The sequence below is a fragment of the Chrysoperla carnea genome, chromosome X, assembly GCF_905475395.1.
Source record: "Chrysoperla carnea chromosome X, inChrCarn1.1, whole genome shotgun sequence".
Taxonomy (NCBI): domain Eukaryota; kingdom Metazoa; phylum Arthropoda; class Insecta; order Neuroptera; family Chrysopidae; genus Chrysoperla; species Chrysoperla carnea.
The window spans coordinates 33,235,127-33,252,475 of record NC_058342.1 but is presented as its reverse complement, the minus strand read 5'-3'; the positions used below and the strand labels follow the sequence as shown (position 1 = coordinate 33,252,475).

At 32.4% G+C, this 17,349-nt stretch overlaps 1 protein-coding gene across 1 annotated transcript; it reads left to right on the top strand.

The window, feature by feature from the left end:
- The first annotated feature begins 2,719 nt into the window (after nucleotides 1-2,719).
- LOC123302731 (KN motif and ankyrin repeat domain-containing protein 2) lies at nucleotides 2,720-9,749 on the top strand. Its single transcript, XM_044885801.1, has 8 exons — nucleotides 2,720-2,820; nucleotides 3,009-3,085; nucleotides 4,096-4,446; nucleotides 4,895-5,607; nucleotides 5,845-6,395; nucleotides 6,762-6,923; nucleotides 7,035-7,272; nucleotides 8,018-9,749. The coding sequence occupies exons 2-8, from the start codon at nucleotides 3,022-3,024 to the stop codon at nucleotides 8,636-8,638; spliced, it is 2,700 nt and encodes an 899-aa protein (XP_044741736.1). The 5' UTR covers nucleotides 2,720-2,820; nucleotides 3,009-3,021; the 3' UTR covers nucleotides 8,639-9,749.
- The last annotated feature ends 7,600 nt before the right edge of the window (nucleotides 9,750-17,349 follow it).

Sequence of the window (17,349 nt, the reverse complement as noted above, 5' to 3'; positions counted from 1 at the left end):
TATGTTTCTGTAAATGAATTATATTCCAGGGGCGGCCTTAGATAAGGCACAAGTTAGTTTAGTTAAAAGACGCCATATACAGAAAACTGAAATATTTTTCGCAGTGACGGATTTAAGTAAAAAGATCCAGAGAAAAATTGTTATTAGGTCGGTCGTTTTTTTAGGTTAAAAATTGATTTTTAATACCAAAATTGGAATAATTATGATAGTTCGGTCAATAAAAGACAAGCTGAAACACCAAAGAGTCGAATTGGAACGGATAAACTTGGCTTCTAGTGTTCTAGCTTTTCTTTTGACGTCCAGGCTTTCATTTTCTTCTAAGAATGATGATTTTAGAGAAACAGCAATAAAATGTAGAAAAATTCAGCCAGGACCTTGCCAATTCGTCATAATAACCGAATTAACTGTTTGTATTGACCTAGGTCATAGTCACGGGCTTAAATAAAGGTCAAATAAAGATTGAAAATTTTATAGTTAAAAAAGATCTATTTCTGGGGCCTCTTTAAAGACAATTGCTCGTTTGTTGTTCGGCTTAAATCCGCCACTGTAACTTTTGCTCACTGCTCAGTTAAGGCTGATACAGATTACTATTTGACAAAAATACTATTGCCTGCGATTTATAACAAATTATGTATTACTTATTAGTCTCCAAAAAAAACAAAAACAAAAACAAAAGAATTTTAATGGATTAAAAAAACAGATTAATTATTATTAATTAATAAAATAATTATGTATATTTAAAAAATAAATATATAGTGTAATTATGATTTTATAATCAAAAAGCAAAAATATAACAATTCAAATTCATAAATACCGCTCTTTATATTACAGTTAAACCTATCTAAAATCATTTAGAATCCTTAACAAATCGATGATCGATTGATTTATCCTCGTCTATTTTATCCTAAAAGTAGATATCGATTTATACCGTTGTCATTTTGACCTTAGATTTTTTATCTTCGTCAAATTAGTCCGGGAGAAATTCTTCCTTTAACATTTCGTTCCCTTAAATTTAGTTTCAGAGCTTTATTGATTCAGTTATTGATCAATTAGACGGCGTTACAGCATTTTGAAAAATTTACAGCATTTTGGCAACGCAAACAGCCCATCTTTTTTTAACGAGAATGCTTCCAGGGACGACTCAAATTTACAAAGTTGAATTTTACGGAAAATGTACATTATTAGGGTTGCCACCTCACCAGATTTGATCGTGAGATCCCGATATTAACATAAATCCTCCAGAATTCAATAAATAAAGATATTTTTGGATAATTCGGCCATATCGATTTATTTCACTATTTCCCGTCCCGACTTCCCGGAACTTTGAGATCGCAACCCCATGCATTAGCCTCCAGACTATAAGAAAAAATTTGTTTTTTTTTCCTGCAAGATGATACAAAGTTTAATAGCAATCATGAAAATTTGCATAAATTAGCATAATATTAATAAACATAAATATATTTATCTTCGGAATTTCATTGAATTTCAATCACTTAATTAACCAAATGGTTCCTTTTATTATACTCAAAATTTGAAAAATCTCATATGAACGCCACAGTACCTCCATATAAGATGTAAGATGTTAGTTTTGTTGTAACTTTAATCTCTTTGGGTAAGGTAAATGAAACTTTAAAAGTAGCTTCAAATAAAAATTCTAACAACGTCTCAAATTCGATCCGAAAAATCGCCCTTCGAGTGGGATGTTGTGCAATATCTCAGAAATTATGCATTTAATCATCAAATGAATCCGAATTTTGCATTAATTGGAAAAAAAATGGGTTATATCCAAATGGGCGACAGTAAAAATGCCTTTATTTCTTGAAATTTTTTCCCTTTGAAAAAATCGAGAATTTCCCGTTCGAAATTCGATTAAACTTGGGTTATAGGGAAATTAAGACCCAAAAAATACAAAAATCAGATTTATTTAACGATCTAGCGAGTATTCTTTGAGATATCGCCTATAATCGTGCACGAAAAACTTATTTCTCAGCAATTCTTAGAAAATATTCACCTAATTTTCCTGTGAGGTAGATTTTTACGTTCTTCACGAAAATTTGGTCAATTTTGCAATTAAAGACAAGTAATTCTCGCCATTTGCATTTTGAGTTTGACGTTTGAAAATAAATATGTAAATCATCCTACAATTTGCATTATCTATCGACTGTATAAAAATGTTTGGTTAGTTATCATTCAGAAATTTATTTTACCGGTTAATTAACCAAATAACTTACCGGTAAATAACCGGATAATTGTCCCCTAGAATCACTAGTTTATACCAAAAAGAGTCGAGTCTTAGAATAAATTAGGGTAGCGTATCTTCAAGTTCACTTCTTTGCTCTTAAGAGTCCTGTTGTTCACTCTTTTATTTCTTATAGGTCGGTAATTACCTCAATTACCCCTATTTGGAATCGCTCTTGGACCTTAGCCTAGGAAAACGAAGACGTTACCCTAAAAATAATAGGTTGAAAAAATCTGAAAATTTCATTACTCGAATCAAAAGTTAATTTTATTTTAAATCGAGCGTAAGCAAAATACTCATAACGCGAGTGCTGGTGGTTTAAAATAACTACTTGCGTTATTACATGTATATGGAAGTAAAGATAAAACCCCCTACACCCAGTTTTTTCTTGATTTTTCATTTCTCTCTAACAGACAGTGTCAACTAATAGTTCTATCTCATACAACGTTTTTAAAAGTATACACAGAGATTCGAGCTACAGCTTCAGATGAAACAGGCCTTATGTTTACTAACTCAAAATGTTTACGAATGTCAAAATAACAGAATAAATTTGTTTCAATGTAAAAACATGTCTTAAAACGGTTTGTACTGATTTTTGATTTTAAAACCATTAACATTCATCATTTTCAATCAAATTTTAATTGAATTTTTCACATATCATTTGCACAACTAATTTTAATAATTCACACCTACTTATTTGATACAATTTTCAACCTCGTTTTTTTAATTAAGTGCTCAAAAATTTTGTGGGTTTGATTTTATTTTTTAGATTTTCAAATCAAATGTTTTCCAAAATGTATGATTTACATTCGATTCCATATGAACGTAATTCCAGGGAAAATCGTGGTAAGTTTTGTATTAAAAAATGTTTCTTATTTTTGTATGTTTATATATACCCTGTGTATACGAAAAAATTTACAGGTGTTTGAAAAATGTTTTATTTTATCGGTTTAATGTAGTTGTTTGTCCGTTTGTGTAGCTTTTGGCAAAATTTAATGCGTAAAAAATCATGGGCGTCCGCACGATTTTATCCTAGAATAGGACAAGCCCTGATTGCTTAGAAAACTATTTGATATTATAAAATTTATCAGGGTCATTTTACTGCTAGGTTAAAAGGACGATGGGTTCTTTGTAACCTATTTTTGTGGCAATAATTATTTATGACTGACAGTCGACGATTTTTTTAGTAGGCGCTCCTAGGAAATACGACAACGGTGAAGAGAGCCGGACTACTTTCAAAATGGACTCAAAATTGAATTTCTATCGGGAGCTCGAATTATTTGGGATTATATTTGATTCATTTAGCCAGAGGCTGCAACTATTACTGCAACTTTGCACCGTAAAATATTGTGTTTATTCCAAAAAACTGTTAATACTAGCATGATACCAACCCGCTTCGCCAGGTTTAAAAGTAAATACCGCTGCGTTATAGCCTTCACCTCCTTTTCTCTCACTTATTCCCCTTCCATAACACTCGAAGTAGGGATAAGGATTGTTTTACACGTAGAGCCTAAACGGATGAACCGATTTTGATTTGTTTGGTTTTGTTGAAAGATAATTTGATGGTGAGTGTTCTTAGCTATGTTTCAAGTGTGAATTTAGGGTTACGTATCCGAAAAAAATAAAAATTGGCGATGATCTTCCAAATCGGCTCAGTTTGGAAAAGGCTTAAAAGATATAGGCAATTTAATGGAGAGTGTTCTTAGATATGTTTCAAATGCGAGTTTAGGGTTCCGTAGCCGAAATTGTAAATTTGACTTATGGGTTAAAATTACCGTATCGAAAATATACGTATTCTATTTTGTTCGATTGTTTGTCTAACTGTGTTCTAAGATAAAATTGTCTTTGAATTTTAGATCGTACAAATACGAAACATGCAAAATGCACATGCTGTCCATATGGCTATCATATCGATCTAGATTTTGTCCGATATTGCGAATCACTGGAATTGGATGGATCAGTTAGTGAACAAGACAGTGCCGCATTTCGACGTCGTGAACGTCGACGACAACGGCAATCCATGGAAGTACTCTTAGGTTTAATTGCAACACCTGCAAATACACCACAATCGTGTAACGATGCGCAACGAACCAACGAATGGATTATACCCGAAAAGAATCAACAACAATCGTACATGGTCGACGAAGCTTTACAAGATGTCGTCTCCGATTTTGAGCGTACCTTAGCTAGTCACAATAGTCTGGAAGGTAAGTCACAAGCAAAAAAAAAAGATAATCTTATTAGTTGAGAAAATAAGCCATTGAAGGTCGGAATTTAATAGTGAAATTCCGATTTTTATGGGCCCGGGCGCAAACTGTTTGTATGAGGGTATAGAAAAAGTTAGTTTGGTCAGAAAGTGTGATCTTTAAATGCTCTAACAAGTTCGTAATAACCAAACGGGTCCGAAACCTTGGATCTATCAACCCTGGGAGATATCCCGACGGAGACGCTTTGGCCTCTCGCCTCGACAGATTTCTACAGCTTCATCCGATTTCAATAGCGCCTCTTACCCGAGGATGTCTCGTCTTCGGGTGACTGGTCGTTCTCAGGGAGAGCACAAAGAATTTTTGGTCTAGGTGATAGGGATCCACTTGCGGTACCCCTCTTTCGTTTGATTATTATGGCCTAATTAAATAATGGATCGTATATTTTCAGGTGGCCGTCCAAACTACAAAGATCATCGAATGAATTCAACGAACAATGGTCCTAATTTATATAAATCAAATTTTAATTATCCAAAATCATCATCACAACAAAATTCCGAATCAACATCCGCTCTACATACAATCCGCGAACAAATGGCATTAAGTTTAGAACGTATGCGTAATTTAGAAGAACAAGTACAAACGATACCTATTTTACAAGTACAAATATCCGTATTAAAAGAGAAAAATCGTAATTTAATTGCACAATTATTAAAATATGAGAAAAACGATTCATCGTTAATGGTGCAATCGTTACATAATAAAACGTTACATAATAATAGTTTGTCACGGATACGTTCGTCGTCATTCTCCGATGTATCGATTAAAAATCTAACACCAAAACGAGACGTTGGTATTACTTGTACAGTGATAACACGCGATATTGGTGTTGGAAATGGGAAACAACATCAAAAAGCTCTTGATTCCAGCACCCAAACGGTTCAGAAAGCTTTGACGATTTCGAAAACATCACAAACTACATCGATATTACCGGTAACACGGCATACAATCGGAATACAAGCGATTAATGATACATCACAGCTACATATCGCGGAAAAACGTGATATCGGTGTACAGTGTGTTACAAGTAAAACGGTACATGTTGGAATTAATGTAAAACCGCAACAGAGTAACGTACATACATCACCAAAACCATCACCAACGGTTAGTTTTATTAAATTATGTTTTTACTTTAGTATTCGAATAGGTTAGGTTAGGTTAGGTTAGGTTATATTGGCTGTCCACGAAGGGCACATTTAGGCTATAGAGCCCATTTAGTACTCGAACAGATCGGTATAGTATTTGAGATTAGTGTCATAACGACTAGTTCTATTATAGCCAGATTCCGAGTTCAATTAAATGCTTCATTGACCATTTTAATATAAAATTGTTTTGACCTAGGTCCATGATGTTGGAGTGGGAACGTCTTCAGTATCACTAAGTACTGTTTTAAATTCATCGATGACACGGAGTAAATCGTTTAACATGGGTGAAAATCAATTGAATTTATCAAAACGGATGCGATCCACTGGAACACAGTATACAATGGATAATCGTATAAATCGTAGTACACAGACCCAAGTACAGCGTGTACCAAATAAAACAGAAGCATCACAATATGAAATACCGTCGGGTACGTTTATAAATCGTGGCTGTCAAAGTGCACATGTACAAACTGATGTTAAATCATGTGATACGATTGATTTACGAACAACGGTTGATGTTGGAATTGTGGCAAATTTGACAACAGTTCCGCAGCCAGCAACTACAACTAGTAATCTAAAAAGATCTGATTCTTCGTCGTCGACGTCATCACCGACTGTGTCACGTATACCTAGACCTCAAACGTTGGTTTCGACGCCACCTGAACAACGGAAATTACAACGACAGATAACTTATACAAAAATTCCAGCGGTTGAAGTTGTTAATTCTGAGCCGAGTGAACAAAAACAGTAAGTTTTATTTTATTTCAATCAAACTAAGGGGGTTTTAATCAGCAAGAAAGCTCAGGATAGTAAGCAGTTGTGGCGAATTTAGGGGTGGCAAAGGAGCAGTTGTACACAGGGTCCTCGAAATAGGGAGCCCTAAGATCAGTAACGAAGACTAAAAAAGAGGAGAAGAGACAAATTTTTATGGAAAGGTCCCAAGTTCAGTAAAAAATGTCTACATTTAGAGATTTTTAGGGCCCCTAGGGAGATTTTGTCCATTGGACCTTTTTCCTTAAATCTGTCATTGGTAAGCGGTCTTAAAAACCTTGAATTTGTCAGTATGATAGAAAGCTTTTTGAACTCCCTGTATTAAATTGAATTTTTTTTCAGTGATGTCAGTGAAAAAATTGTAGAAAATTCGAATGAAACTCATGAAGAAAATGATATGAATAATACGACCCAAATTTTAACAACTTCGTACTATAATTCGATGGATCTGCCAGAAAATAGTTATTTACTAACAGATTCATCTGACATGAAACCACGTCAAAAGTGAGTACATTTTTTTCGAAATCATGCAATGCTTAGAACTGTAATAATTAAAAAGATTGCCAGTTTGAGCTCTAAATCCGTTTCTTATTGATTTAATAATTTTGTTTTTAGGGTCCAACCAAGCAAAGAAATGCGTGCAGCTATGAAAGTGGTCAATGATTTCTTATTGAAGAATTCGAATAAGAATGTAAATCATTTGAAAAGTGCCAGAAATATTATCCAACAAGAATGGTTTAAAATATCTAGTACTGTTCATGCGAATCCAATGGATATCGAGGATTATATGGATGCTATAGAGGAAGTATCAAATGAATTGTTACATTACGTTGTTAATATGATTGATAATAGTGTAAGTTGAGCTTTATACACAAGGCCATCTCTGTAAACAGCTAGTATTTTTTAGAACTGTATATAAAGAAAATAATACTAATACCGCAAAATAGGTCCCTTACACCCGAAGGTAAGACGACTCCGGATAAGAGATGCTATTTTAAGCAGATGGAGCTATAGGATTCTGTCGAGGCCAGAGGCTACTGAAAATGCCTACGGCTCCTCCGCCGGGATTTCTCTCAGGTTTGATAGATCGAATCCGTTTAAGAACATATTATTAAGGGTCTAACCTTTTAAAATATGTAACTACAAAAAAATCGATTTCTTCAAATTTCTAGACCAGAATACTGCCTTAATTGCTAAAATTTGGGCTTAGAAAGGCGTGATTATATATTTACGGAGTCTTCTATTCGAAATTCGAGTTTCAGAGTATCAAATACCTATGTACTATCAATATCTCGCCGGGAAATAACATTTTTTTCCAGTTACAAAGTCTAAATAATTCGAGGTACCGCGTATTTAGAGGTTCAGCGGAATTGAATGGCTTTTTTTTCGACTTACTGAGGATTACGACTTAACGAGTCTCGAGTTATCGAGGTTCCACTGTTGTAAAAGGGAGGAGGCTGAACTGTAGAAGTCTGGCAAAGCCTTTTTATCAAAATTTAATGAATCTTTACCTTCAATACTTGGCCTTAAAGCGTGTACTCAGTTCTAAGAAATACAACCTGTAATATTTCCCCCCTAATCATTATTTTTGTTTGCAGGGTAATACAGCAATGCATTACGCAGTATCACATGGTAATTTCGATGTAGTGTCAATATTACTCGACTCAAAAGTGTGTATGATTAACTGTCCAAATTCCGCTGGATACACCGCAATTATGTTACTCTCCTTAGCGGAAGTTCGTTCACCAACTCATTCGAACGTAATACGCAAACTTTTCCAATTGGCTGATGTAAATATCAAGGCAAAACAACATGGTCAGACTGCGTTAATGTTAGCCGTTTCACATGGTCGATTAGATATGGCGACCTTATTGTTAGAAGCGGGCGCAGATGTCAACATTCAAGACGAAGATGGCAGTACAGCATTAATGTGCGCCGCAGAACATGGTCACATTGATATTGTACGATTGTTCCTGGCACAACCAGATTGCGATTCCTCCATACAAGATGTGGATGGGAGCACTGCTTTAAAAATCGCTTTAGAAGCGGGACATCGTGATATAGGTGTGTTGTTGTATGCACATGAGCGCATGACTAGTGGAGCATCACCGTATGCGTCGTTACATCGTCAACGGAAAACTGCTGCACGAAGTAAACCGCCATCACCTAAATTACCACGATCACCAATTTCAACGACACCCTCGACGCCCAAACATTGAATCTTTTTATTCCATTCTTATTTTATTCTAAGATTTTGCTCTCTTTATACACTGTTGTCCAAAAAAAGTGTAGCACTTAAGGGGCTATTCTGGTCTGGTCTAGTTTAACAAATTTTTAAAATTTTTCGAAAAAAGTCAAGTGCGGCGAAGAGCTGTAGATAATTTCGTTGACATTTCGGAAAAATTTGAATGTTTCTAAGTGCATCACTTTATTTAGCCGACATTGTTGTTTTAGAACTGATTACAGAAACATTTAATTCAGATCTAGAACCATAAAAAGAGGACAAACTCGAATGCATTTATTATATAATAAGTTCGAAAATTTTGGGAATGATAAAATATTCCGGAAAATTCAAGATAAACATCCGTCTTAGGAATTTAGACTCTCATAATAAATTATTCGCGTATTCTTCTCTCGTGGAGTTTTTCCCTGGGCAAAGACCTTATTCCACAAGTAATATATTGTACTTTTCCAAGGTGATGGCGGAGGGTGACAATTTCTAAATCTTTCTGATTTTTCGAGCCTCGAAAAAATAATACAAAAGTCGTGCCATTCGATGTTTATCATGAAATATTTTAATCATTACAGGACTTTTCGAATACATTGTATAAAATAAATAGGGTCCAATTTTTTTGTTAGGACTACATTGTGATCGAATCACGTTTTTTATTTTGACCTGCATGCTTTTAACCACACAAAATTAGAATATTCTAAGATTCGAACCTGTGCCTCTTAACTTCCTAATACCTTTAACTGATCACAATGGAAGTCTAAGGGATTCTTTTCATGCTTAATCCTCATTTTATAACGATTCAATTTAGTCTTTGTAGTCACAAGGTAGCCCATTTTCTCATTCCTATCACAATTTTCGAAACCTGAAGGATCTAATTTTTTAAGAAAATGTGACAACTTTCTGAGTTTTAAAGTTTTTCTGCACAATAAGAAGTGCATACCGTGAGGTCCAAAAAAATGGACCACTCGCAAATCTTCCGTCATTTTAATTAAAAGTGAAATACTTTCAGCTCTTAACGAGTTGAGAGTCGAAAAAATGGACCACCCTGTGACTAATTTGGATAATCCAAATAAAAAAAGCATGAAAAGAGTCTTTGATTTTTTAATTTAATTTAATTTCTTAAAAATGATTTTTGAAACCATATTTTAGAACGATTTTTAGAGAAAAATTTTAAAAAATTTTACATGAATTTTGTACATAGATTTTTAAAACAAAAAAAAATACTACTTAAACATTAATTTTTATTTTTTAAGTTCGAAACAAACGATCAACACTCGAATTCGAATTCGATAATTGAACAAATTTCTTAAAATCATGGTGAAAATTTCAAATAAGGGAAAAGCGTTCAATAAATTTACGCTTACAAAAAATCTCTAGTATCAAATCAATTCCGATTTTTCCAGAAGTATGGACAGGGAATTTACTAAATTATAAGTCACTTTTGTTTTTAATTTATTTATTTTAATTTTTTAAATTTCTAAGTCGTCACCATGATTTAAGGTGGGGGTAATTGATTTAAGGTGAGCCGTAATATTTGATGGTCACGGTCATTATGAAATGACTGTCAAATATTACGCCTGGCCCTAGATTTATTAAAATTTTGGTGTGTTACCCCTTAAAGGACTTTGCACAACTCTTACGGAAAAACATTTCAGTGAATTCGAATACAATCCTAATAAAGAAACTTCGTGATCCATAGACAAGGAATGAAGTCTTAGTTCGATGGCGTTTCTTTGTTGAGGCCCTATGTTCTCCTCAGGATTAAAGGACATTAGTCAAGTAAATCATGAGAAACTTCGAAAATTCGTCGGTGCACTCGAATACAATCCGGTTTTTCTGTGGGAAAATTCGGGTTTTCTGTCACAAAACAGAGGTCAAAATAGACAAACACACCTTTGATAGTTTTTATTTGCAGAGTGATCTGAAAAATCATGAATTATCAGGGAATAGGTATTATTGACTGGATAAATTCACCGAAAGAGTTTTTCCGGAAGAGTTATGTAAGCTCCTTTGCGAGATGTCGAGTATTGAATGCATACAATTTGTTCGTTAATTTTAGTTTTCAACGAGTTGAAAATTGTTGAGAAAAATTAAGGGTAAAAATGTTTTTCTTTTTTTATACAAAAACTTTTTCTTTTATATGAGGGGGGGGGGGGGGGGAAAATAACGGTAGCTGAGAAACAGTAATTGTTTTTATTGTCTCAATTTTTAAATGTGTTTGCATGTCGACAAATTCAATGGAATTAGAAATAATAAAATTTTAAATTTTCGTTTTAGAATTTGTCTGTCTGTCATATACAGGATGTTTCAAGTAAAAGTGTCATAATAAAAATTCCATTGAAATTTGTTTATTTGTATTAATCGAGTAGCTGTCAAACCAAAATCTACGTTATTTTCGCAAATTTTTTTTCACTTGGCTGACGTAGTATTTGTCTCATACTTGAAATAATTTTCGGGCGTTACAAATCGTGAAAAACAGGAATTGTTAGTCAATATCATTTAAACAATTTCCCGGATAATTTTTTGGCATTTTCCTGGGAAAATTATAAAATTAATCCTGACAGTATACCACTGCGGATTTTCTAATTATTGCTTTGCGAAAAAGACGAATTTTTTTTTGGTTGAACAACTACGGTGATATAATTGTTAACGACTTTTTGAAATTACTTCGATAACATTTGGAAATCGTAAGTAATTTACAGGAAGTGATTCTAAAATTTTATTGTTATTGGAAATTAAAACTCTATCCGCAAAGCGGTTTTACAAAGACGTCTTCATAATTTCTTTATTTGTTAAATACAGTTAAATACAGTTAAAACTGTTTATAACGACATTGAATTCGGTAATTTTTATAAGCGATTTATGTATTTTATCACCTAATTAGTCCATTTCCGGTTGTCTGTCCGTCCGTAAACAAGATAATTCAAAAACGAACAGATATATGAAGCTAAAATTTTCATATCGTGCTTAGGACGTAAAAATTGAGGTTGAGTCATTATAAAAGATGTCGTTATAAGCGATTTTAACTGTATATCTAAATATATATTATATATTATAGATGTTCAAATTTGAAAATATGGGTAGAAAGAAAAATCAAAAGACAAAGGTCACAATAGGATTTAGAAATGTGTAATAATAGTCGGTAATCGGTATGCTTAGTCCGTTATCTGATCTGCGCTGACCACGCTCACATGACAGGCTCACTAGAAAGCGTGTTGTTATGTGGACATTTACATTAAGGTTGTTGTTAACAAATGTTTAGAAACGCGCGTTTAATGGCTGGCAGGTAGCCTAAGCATACTGAATGGATGTTAATTGATGTGACAAATGGTAGGGGAGGGGATCGCAGTAAACTAGGATTCTACCCATGTTGTCAAAATAGTCCAAGAGAAATAGACATTTGTGGCTTTAGATTATTTACGTCGTTATAACGGATTATGGTTTTATGTGTACACTTTATCTAACGAGGATAATTTTCTTCAAAATGTCACTAAGAGCTAATTTTGATACTCTCCCGAAATCGAAAATTCACAAACATTTGTAAAAGGAGGAAAAATTGAATGTTTTACTACCTGAACCAAATGTTGGTGTCAATGACTTGAATATAGATATTTAGGCAGTGAAAAATGTGGTTCAGATGTACCGGCGATTGATTAAGGATAGTGAATCAACTGTTATAAATAAATACCGACTCTGGATGGCCAAATGGAAAACTGAATGTGAAAACAATTCCGCCATACCAGAGTCGGTAGCTCATCTCATCGAAGCATTCGACCAAGATTTGTACCCTAATATAAAAATGTTCTTACAAATACTGACAACTCTTCCGGCGAGCCTAACTATCGCAGAGAGATCGTTTTCTATACTTCGCGGGGTAAAATCCAAAAAGTGTCACGTTTTTACTTTTTCGGAGTGTAATTGTATTTGGATACAGTGAACATATTCAATCAATTAGTCGTAATAACGAATTCGTCGTTATAATACGATGTCGTTATAATTGTCGATTTTGATTGTATATATGCTGTTTCTATTGGACTAATATATTATATAAATATGACTTGATTCATATAATTATTGTTGATTAATTAATTAAAATAAAACCCTACTAATGAATTTAACAAAAAACCAACTCTGATATTTGTTTAAAAATATATAATTCTTGTAATTAATAATTATTAATTAGACTGAATAAAAAAATAAAAATAGTAAAAAATACGTTGTTTTGTTTATTAATCCATTGAATTGAATCTTGAAAAATTTTTAGAACAAATTTTTCTGGAAATTAATTCAGACTTTTACCCTCATGAGTTGATATTAAATGACCACAATATAGTTAGCGTGGAATAAAATTTATTAAATCATATATAAAAAAATTGCTCTCTAAATGCTCCATCAGATTCCAAAATTGCTCCAATTATTAAATTATCAATTAATTAAATATTTGCAATTAAAAATACAAAATTTTATTTCTAATATCTCAGTAAATTGATAGTTTTTCCAAACGTTTTTGCTATCAATAAATTGCTCCCGTTTATTTCTTTCGGGATATAACAATAACGATTTATAAATATCTATTATTTTTGCATAATTAATTAAAATTAATAATTGCAATTCAAACAGGTATGTGATGACGTCATTCACAAGGAGAATGTCATAAACTGGGGGGAGCGGGAAGGGAAAGAAAAACAAAAAAGCAATAATAATAGAAAATAAACAATCATATATATCAACGGAAAATATCAAAAAATTTGCTCCGTAAATACTCCTTCATATTCCAAAGTTGCTCCAGTTATATAATCAATTCAATTTTTAAACAAAATTTTCCATTTTCACGAATTTTCCGGAAATTTTTCATCGATGTTATTTGGAAAAACATTCTAAGCAAGAGGTTCAAGAGATGCTCAAAATTTTCGTCCTTTTTGCCCTAAAACCAACCATTTTCGAGATATAGCCAATTTTCCATTTTCACATGTCACTTTTTCAAAACTAATTTCACCAAAAATTATGAAAATTTTTAACATTTGTATTAGGAGAATATAAGTTACAAGGGAAATAGTAGTACCTGATAGGGAAATGGTAAGTAAGTGTTTTCACCCTAAAAACCTTTTTCTTTTTTCTAGTATTAATTATTATAAAACTTTTAACTATTTGTTCGTTTCGTTTCGTTTCGTTCCAGTTACATAGCGAATTATTTGCACCTTATGTGCAAATAAAAAAGAAAGGATTGGAAAAATCAATTTGATAATTTGTAGTAAAGAAAACATAACATAGTAAATAAGTTTTATTTAGTTATTTAAATATTTTAAAAATTTAAAAAATTATTTCAGTGAAAAAACTTAAAGGATTACAAAACAAAATACATCTAAATGCCATCTATGGTAAACTTGTTGAACTAACATCTACGATGGTGGTGCCATCTATGGTAAACTTGTTGAACTAACATCTACGATGGTGGTGCCACCTATGGCAAACTTGTTGAACTAAACATCTACGATGGTGGTGCCATCTATGGTAAACTTGTTGAACTAACATCTAGAGATTATAGAACATGCTTCATGCTGTTAACTTTCAAATTACAAAGACTTTTGTAGTTTGACATTTCTTTCACAGATGGTAGCACTGTATTAAATATATAAATAACCAGTTTATTCTACCAGTATTTATGGTAGAGAGTTTTATAAGTTCATCGTTCTTCTAAGAGATGGCCATATAAATCAAAAGTTAGTTAAATTTTTTACTTTTTATATTCTTTACTTTTAAGGATGTACGAGCGCCAGGGTAATTTGGTTATTCTGGACTAAGTCTAAATCTATTCTAAATTTTAGGGGGGTTGCTCGATTATTTAAATAATTAAATGACTTCAAAAGTAGGCATATTTAACACTCATCTTATGGGAAAACGGTAGAACTAAGTATGAAATCCTACTAAATTTCATCATATTTTTCAAATTTGTGATCAAAATTAACCTAGCTCTAATAGATTTCAAGAATCTGGAGTCCTGGTCCCGGAAATAAGCACATAGGTGATAGCCAGCGAAAAACTGACACCATAGCTGAGAAGAATGACCCAAAATTAGTGGATTTCAAAAAAAATTACAATAAGATCAAATCGAATTCGCCTGTGTTATTAAAAAAATCAAATTCTTTAACTTTATGACGTCATCAGAATCAAAAAAATTAAATTTTGACTATCGCATCCAAATTTTATCCAATTTTAATAAACTAAGTATGTAATCCTACTAAATTTGAGACATACTTTTCAAATTTGTGATCCTACGTACCCAAAACCTTGACCTATATTGCTCATTTACGAACTCGACCTTACTTTTTACGTCCTTAGCACGTCCTTAGCATGCTATAAAAATTTCAGCTCGATATTTCTTTTCGTTTTCGAGTTATCGTGTTGTCAGACGGACAGATGGACAGACAGACAACCGAGAATGGACTAGTTGATGATTTTATATGAACACCTATACCAAAATTTATTTCGCAGCATCAATAGTTTTAAGCGTTACAAACTTGGGACTAAACTCAGTATACCTTGATATATATTTTATATATACATGGTATAAAAATACTACAAAAGAATATTTTTTTGAGAGATTTTAAATAATCCAAAAAAAAGTTCCTCAATAAAAATCGATCATAAAATTTTTACAAAAAAATTTCGACTCGAATCACTCATATGAGATGATTGGTTAGAAAAGTTAAAGAAAATTATGTTATATATGTTATAATTCCAATGGAAAAACTATGAAAAACTTTGTATAAAGATATCTCGATAGTATTAACAAATTATGATTTTCCAGTGGATAGACAGGCGCGTGAACAGGAAATGAATGAAGAGTATGCGCATATATCCGGGGCGCTTATATTTCATTTGATACAGATGTTTTGTATCAGATCCAAAGCAGACGTACATACCGGAATACCGAACCGGTTCACGTATACAAGCACCTCTGGTGTCTATATTATGTACCGCGAATTTTTCGCGGGAGTTTTTTTTGTACAACAATCAAAACATTTAAAATTTTATGTGATACTTAAATATTGAAAATTATTTTTCAATTTTATTTATAATTTATCTTTTATTTTTTATTATTAAATGTGATTTATATATTTTTTTTGGAAAATCACTTTTTTAACAAAAATTTTCTTTTATTTATGTGCGTGTACCAAATGAGAGATTATATATAAACACACGTGGAAAATCATGTCTCGACGAAAACAAGCTAATCCACGATCGTTAAAAGGTAAGGAAACTATAATTGTTGATTAATACCTTAAAAAATTTAATTTTCCTCATAATTTAAAAAAAAAATTATCTAAGAAATTAGGATCTCAGATACGAGGATATCTTCAAAAAATTATGTGAGCTAAAAACTTTTTTTTTTTTTGAGAATTCGATGCTGTTAAAGTATTGTTTTCTTGATCATAGGCGTCCCTAGGATCAAATTATTCGGGGGGCACCAATAGTAGAAAAAATGAATAGTTTATTGAAAACAAAGTTAAATAAAAAAAAATCGTGCTTAAAAATCATAATAATTAATAAAAATACAAAAAACATTCACCTTTTCTTAAAAATTGTAACAAAAAATTTAAAAAAATAGTATTTTTTTTATAATATTAATAAGAAGAATAGAAATACAGCTTTTATAAAATTATAACAATAATAAATTTGCCCTTAATGTAAATCAATTCTTCTAACATGCCTAGCAAATTTTTCGACCAACATATAATTACCTACATCTGACATCAGCTCAGCATGTACTAAATTGATGGCCATTGAAAGACGTCTTTTGTCTTTCAATGGCCATCTAAGTCAATCCTGCTAGCCTTTCCTCTTTCATTTTACTCCTTAGATAGATTTTCAGACGTCTGGGAAGACTTTTACTTAAATCATATTTTAAAAACAAACCAGCATGTTTGTAAAGTGACGGTTTTTCGATGGCATCTTGAGAGTTCCTAAAGTTATTAATTGAAAAGGCTGTATATATTTTGTATCCATTTAATTTGTAGAATTAATTTCGTTTTTAAAAATTCGAAAATTTGGGGGGGGGGTACGTGCCCCTCGTGCCCCCACCCTTAAGGACGCCTATGTTCTTGATGAGAAAATTTGTGGAATTGTAACCATTAAAATATGAAAAAAGCACCATATAACGACGATTGGGAAACTAATAATCCCACGGGAATTTCATAAACGAACGAACAACAGGCAAACAATGTGAGTGGAAACACTTACCTATCTTGTTTTCATTGTCTGATCCTTAAGGATTAACTTGACAAGCACCTACACTGTTGCCAATATTTCAAAATATTTAAACAAAACGAAAAAAGGAACAAAAATTTTGCATTTAATAACGTTGTTTTATCTAGTTGGTAGCATTGAAAATAATAATATTTCAGTTCCTATGGGGTGAATTGAATTCCTACATGAATACCTTTGACTCAGTTTGTGGGAATACTCAAAGGATTTCGAACAAATTCCTTACGGTACATATTTTCCGGTAAAATACAAAAATATTTCAATTAAAATTTCTTTTGTATCCAGTACAGGAAATCAAATTTTCTAAGAATCGAATCAAGGAAGTCATCACCATAAAACACAGATAATGACGAATCAATTTGATCCTCATATTAAGTTTGATTCAGGTCCAAAAATTACGAATTGATCCTTTCAATAATTTGTTAGTTGATT